The 4,870-nt window shown below is 46.4% G+C and overlaps 1 protein-coding gene across 1 annotated transcript in view; it reads right to left on the bottom strand.

Moving 5' to 3' along the window:
* The window catches only part of SUMO2 (small ubiquitin-like modifier 2), a 24,708-nt gene that overhangs the window by 6,641 nt on the left and 13,197 nt on the right, over positions 1-4,870 (bottom strand). The window contains exon 6 of the mRNA XM_008073349.1: positions 3,932-4,003. Within this exon, the coding sequence (XP_008071540.1) occupies positions 3,932-4,003 (72 nt within the window). The remainder of the gene's footprint in view (positions 1-3,931; positions 4,004-4,870) is intronic.

The raw sequence follows: 4,870 nt of genomic DNA, 5'->3' as shown, positions 1-4,870 counted from the left end.
CAGGTTGAGGCTGCGGTGGCCGGGAGCGGCCACTGCACTCCAGTTTGGGCAACAGAGTGAGACTTCAACTCAAAAAAAAAAAAAAAAAAATTTTTTTTAAAAAAACCAGCTGGGCATAGTGGCTTGCGCCTGTAGTTCCAGCTACCTGGAAGGCTGAGTCGGAAGGATTACTGAACCCAGAAGGTCAAGGCTGCAGTGACTGTGAGCATGCCACTGCACTCCAGCTAGGTGACAGAGACTCCAACCACCCCCCCCAAAATAATAATTTTCCCTCTCATTTATCAAGGGAATTTAGCTCCCCCTTGTGGCTACCTACTACAATTACTTTATAAGAGTGTCACCACCTGAGTATCTCACGCCTGTAATCCCAGCACTTTTGAGAGGTGGAGGCTAGAGGATTGCCCGAGTCTAGCCTGGGCAACTTGGTGAGACTTCATCTCCACAATAAATCAAAAACATAGCCGGGTGTAGCAGTGCACACCTGTGGATCCAGTTACTTGGAAGGATGAGGGAGAAGGATCACCTGAGCCCAGCTGGTTCAGGCTGCAGTGGCTGTGAGCATGCCACTGCACTCCAGAGCCTGGGCATCAGAGTGAGACTGACTCAAAAAAAAAAAAAAAAAAAAGTGGCGGGGCTCGGTGGCTCAGCCTGTAATCCCAGCACTTTGGGAGGTCGAGGTGAGTGGATTGCCTGAGCCCGCGGGTTCGAGACCCACCTGGGCAACTTGACAAGACCTCATCTCTACAATAAATCAAAAAATCAGCCGGGCGTGGTAGCGCACGCCTGTAGTTCCAGCTACTTGGAAGGCTGAGGCGGAAGGATCGCCGGAGCCCAGCAGGTCGAGGCTACGGTGGCCGGGAGCGGCCACTGCACTCCAGTGTGGGTGACAGAGACCCCAACTCAAAAAAAAAAGTGTTACCAGTGGAAATTTCTTCAAAATAGTCTTCCCTTAAGTCCAAGTCATAGACATTTCACTTATTTTGAGTTGGGGTCTTTCTGTTGCCCAGGCCGGAATGTAGTGCCACAATAATCAAGGCTCACAGCATCCTCGACCTCTTGGGCTCAGGCAATCCTCCCACCTCAGCTTCTTGAGTAGCTGGGACTACAGGGGTGTAGTACCTGACTAATTTTTGTAGAGATGACGTCTAACAATGTTGCCTTGGCTGGTCTCAAACTCCTGGGCTCAAGCAATCCCATTACCCCAGTTCCCCAAAGTGCCACGATTGCAGGCTATGAGCCACCACAACTAGCCAACATTTCATATCTTTCAAGATTACCAATAAAACTACAATTGGGATGTGCTACTTTGCTCCTACCACATTTGTTACTTTCTAGTTTTTATTAGGTGATAAAGTTGAAATTAAAAGTACAAGGAGGCAGGGCACAGTGGCTCAAGCCTGTAATCCCAGTTTTTTGGGAGGTCGAGGTGAGCAGATTGCTTGAGTCTGTGAGTTTGAGACCAGCCTGGGCAACTCGGCAAGACCCCGTCTCCACAATAAATTTTATTTATTTTTTATTTTATTTTTTTGAGTTGGAGTCTCACTCTTGCACAGACTGGAGTGCAGTGGCCGCTCCCGCCACCGCAGCCTTGACCTGCTGGGGCTCTGGCAATCCTTCTGCCTCAGCCTTCCAAGTAGCTGGAACTACAGGAGCGCGCTACCACGCCTGGCTAATTTTTTTAATTGTAGAGATGAGGTCTCACCAAGTTGTCCAGGCAGGTCTCGAGCCCACAGGCTCAGGCAATCCACTCACCTCAGCCTCCCAAAGCGCGAGATTATAGACTGAGCCACTGAGCCCGGCTTCTACAATAATTTTTTTAAAAACTAGCTGGGTATGGCAGCATGCACCTGTTGTGTAGTTCCAACTACTTGGAAGGCTGAAGCAGAAAGATTGCCTGAGCCCAGCAGGTCAACACCAGGGTGGCTGTGAGAGTGCCACTGCACTCCAGTCTGGGCAATGGAGACTTTAACTCAATAAATAAATAAATAAAAGTACAAAGAGGCTGGACGTGGCTGTCACAACTGTTACCTCAGCACTTTGGAAGGCTGAGGCTAGGGGAGCACTGACTGAACCCAGGAGTTTGAGATCAGCCTAGGTCACATAGTGAAACCCCATCACTACAAACAGAAAAACTAGCGATGATACACGTCTGAATTCCCAGCTAGTCAGATGGCTAGGGTGGATGAACTCCTCAAGCCCAGGCAAAGACTGTGGTGAGCTGTGATGATGTCACTACACTCTAGTGTAGAGTGAGACCCTAAATTAAAAGAAAAGAAAAAACTACAAGGATTTCAAATTAAATTCTTGCTAACATAGTGTAATTTTTTCCCCAGTCTTCTGGACATCGAAACACAGTATTTCAAAATACTTTTTTCCCCAAGAGCAGAAGTCTTTTTTTTTTTTTTTTTTTTAATTTTTGACTTAGAGTCTTACTCTGTCACACTGGCTGGAGTGCAGTGGCACGCTCAGGGCCACCAGTCTCGACCTGCTGGGTTCAGTAATCCTTTTGCTTCAGCTTTCCAAGTAGCTGGAACTATAGGCACACACCACCACACCCAGTGAATTTTTTGATTTATCGTAGAGATGAGGTCTCGCCATGTTGTGCAGACTGATCTTGAACCCACGGGCTGAGGCAATCCTCTCGCCTTTGCCTCCCAAAATGCTGGGATTATTATTATTTTTTTTTTAGTTCGAGTCTCACTCTGTCGCCCAGACTGGAGTGCAGTGGCCACTCCCGGCCACCGCAGCCTCCATCTGCTGGGCTCTGGCAATCCTTCCGCCTCAGCCTTCCAAGTAACTGGAACTACAGGCGTGCGCTACCATGCCCGGCTAATTTTTGATTTATTGTAGAGATAAGGTCTCGCCAAGTTTCCCAGGCGGGTCTTGAACCCGCAGGCTCAGGCAATCCACTCACCTCAGCCTCCTAGAGGCGCGGGATTACAGGCTGAGCCACTGCACCAGGCTAGAGTGAAAGGCTTGTTGTTCAGTTGGAGTCTCAGTCTAGTACCCAAGCTGGAGTACAGTGGCATGATCACGGCTATCATAACCTTGACCTGCTGGGCTCGGACCGTTGCTCCACCTCAGCCTTCCAAGTAGCTGAACTACAGATATGCACCATCATGCCAGGCTAATTTTCTGATTTATTGTAGCGATGAGGCTCGCCAAGCTGCCTAGGCTGATCTCGAACCCGTAGGCTCAGGCAATTCTCTCGCCTCTGCCTTCCAAAGTGCTGGGATTATAGGCGTTAAGTCACCACATGTGGCATAGGAAGTCTTTCAGTCTGATAGTGTAAAAAAAACAGTTTCTGCCACAGGAGACCATCCAGCTGATCCCACACAAAGTGAGAGAACAAAATGAAGTGATATGTAACAAGATTAAGTCATCAGAGAGCATCACTTTGCAATAAGGGTTTGGAAAGTCACTCATTACCAAGTGTTCTCCCTGTCAAACTAAACTACCAAGGGATGTAAAAGAGCCATTACTTCCCATTGTTCACATGGACAGGCAAACAAGAATTCAATATGACATAACAAGCTTGGTCAGGATATACAGCCAATCACCTGTGAAGAACCCGAAGCATGATTAAGGGTTGCAGAAACAAAAACAACTACATGAACAACTCCTGAAGAAACAGACAGGAGTTTTAATTATTTTCTCCAAATAATGTTGTTATAGTAGGAAAAAAATGGGATTGACTAAATTGAATGACTTATTTCCTTTACTGAGTGATAATAGGATTATCTAAAAGGCACTGGCATTTCCTGAATCTATTCCTATTTTTTTCCTTTCTGTTCCCCTTTGCCTATATTTCACATAGCTTTAAACTCTGCAAGACTATATTCCAATGACTGTAAGATCACAAATTTATAAACAAAGTTGTTGAAAAATCAGAAAACAATAATTTTCTAACTAGCACAGAGATTTGTTTTACCTGTGCAGGTGTGTCTGTTTCATTGATTGGCTGCCCGTCAAATCGGAATCTGATCTGCCTCATTGACAAACCCTGAACAAGAGAATTTAAAATAAGCAGCATTTAAAGAAATGTAAGAACTCATTTAAATATGTATATTTAACCCATGAATCTATTGAAGGAAATACCTAGATAAACAACCATAAATGTAAACATTTCCATGTAGGTAAAAAAATTTGTGTAAATAAACAAAATAAAAGATAAAAAGATTCTGTGTGAGGCAGGCACAGTGGCTCATGCCTGTCATCCCAGCACTTTGGAAGGCTGAGGAGAGAGGACTGCCTGAGTCCATGGGTTCAAGACCATTCTGGGCTACCTGGCAAGACCTCATCTCCACAATAAATCAAAAACAAAAAACAAAAAAAGCCTCTGGAACGGTGGCATGCACCTATGGTTCCAGCTACTTGGAAGACTGAGTCAGAGGATCACCTGAGCCCAGCAGGTGGAGGCTGCAGAAGCCGTGAGTGTGCCACCGTACTCCAACCTGAGTGACAGTTGAGACTCCAACTCAAAATAAATAAATAAATAAATGGTTCAGTGTGATTCTCACTTTTTATTTTGAGTTGGAGTCTCACTCTGTTGCTCAGGCTGGAGTGCAGTGGCACGCTCACTGCCACCACAGCCTCAACCTGCTGGGCTCCGGTGATCCTTCCACCTCAGCCTTCCAAGCAACTGGAATTACAGGCACATGCCACCACGCCCGGCTAATTCTTTATTTATTGTGGAGATAAGGTCTTGCCAAGTTGCCCAGGTTGGTCTCGAACCCGCAGGTTCAGGCAATCCTCTCACCTCAGCCTCCCCCCAAAGTGCTGGGATTATAGGCATGAGCCACTACACCCAGCCTGATTCTCAGTTGTTTTTTTTTTTTTGAGTTGGAGTCGCACTCTGTTGCCCAGACTG

Source organism: Carlito syrichta, unplaced genomic scaffold, assembly GCF_000164805.1.
Source record: "Carlito syrichta isolate Samal-C Ts95f unplaced genomic scaffold, Tarsius_syrichta-2.0.1 Scaffold315826, whole genome shotgun sequence".
NCBI classification, from domain to species: domain Eukaryota; kingdom Metazoa; phylum Chordata; class Mammalia; order Primates; family Tarsiidae; genus Carlito; species Carlito syrichta.
The sequence above is the reverse complement of the archived record's forward strand: the minus strand, read 5'-3'. Positions and strand labels throughout refer to the sequence as shown.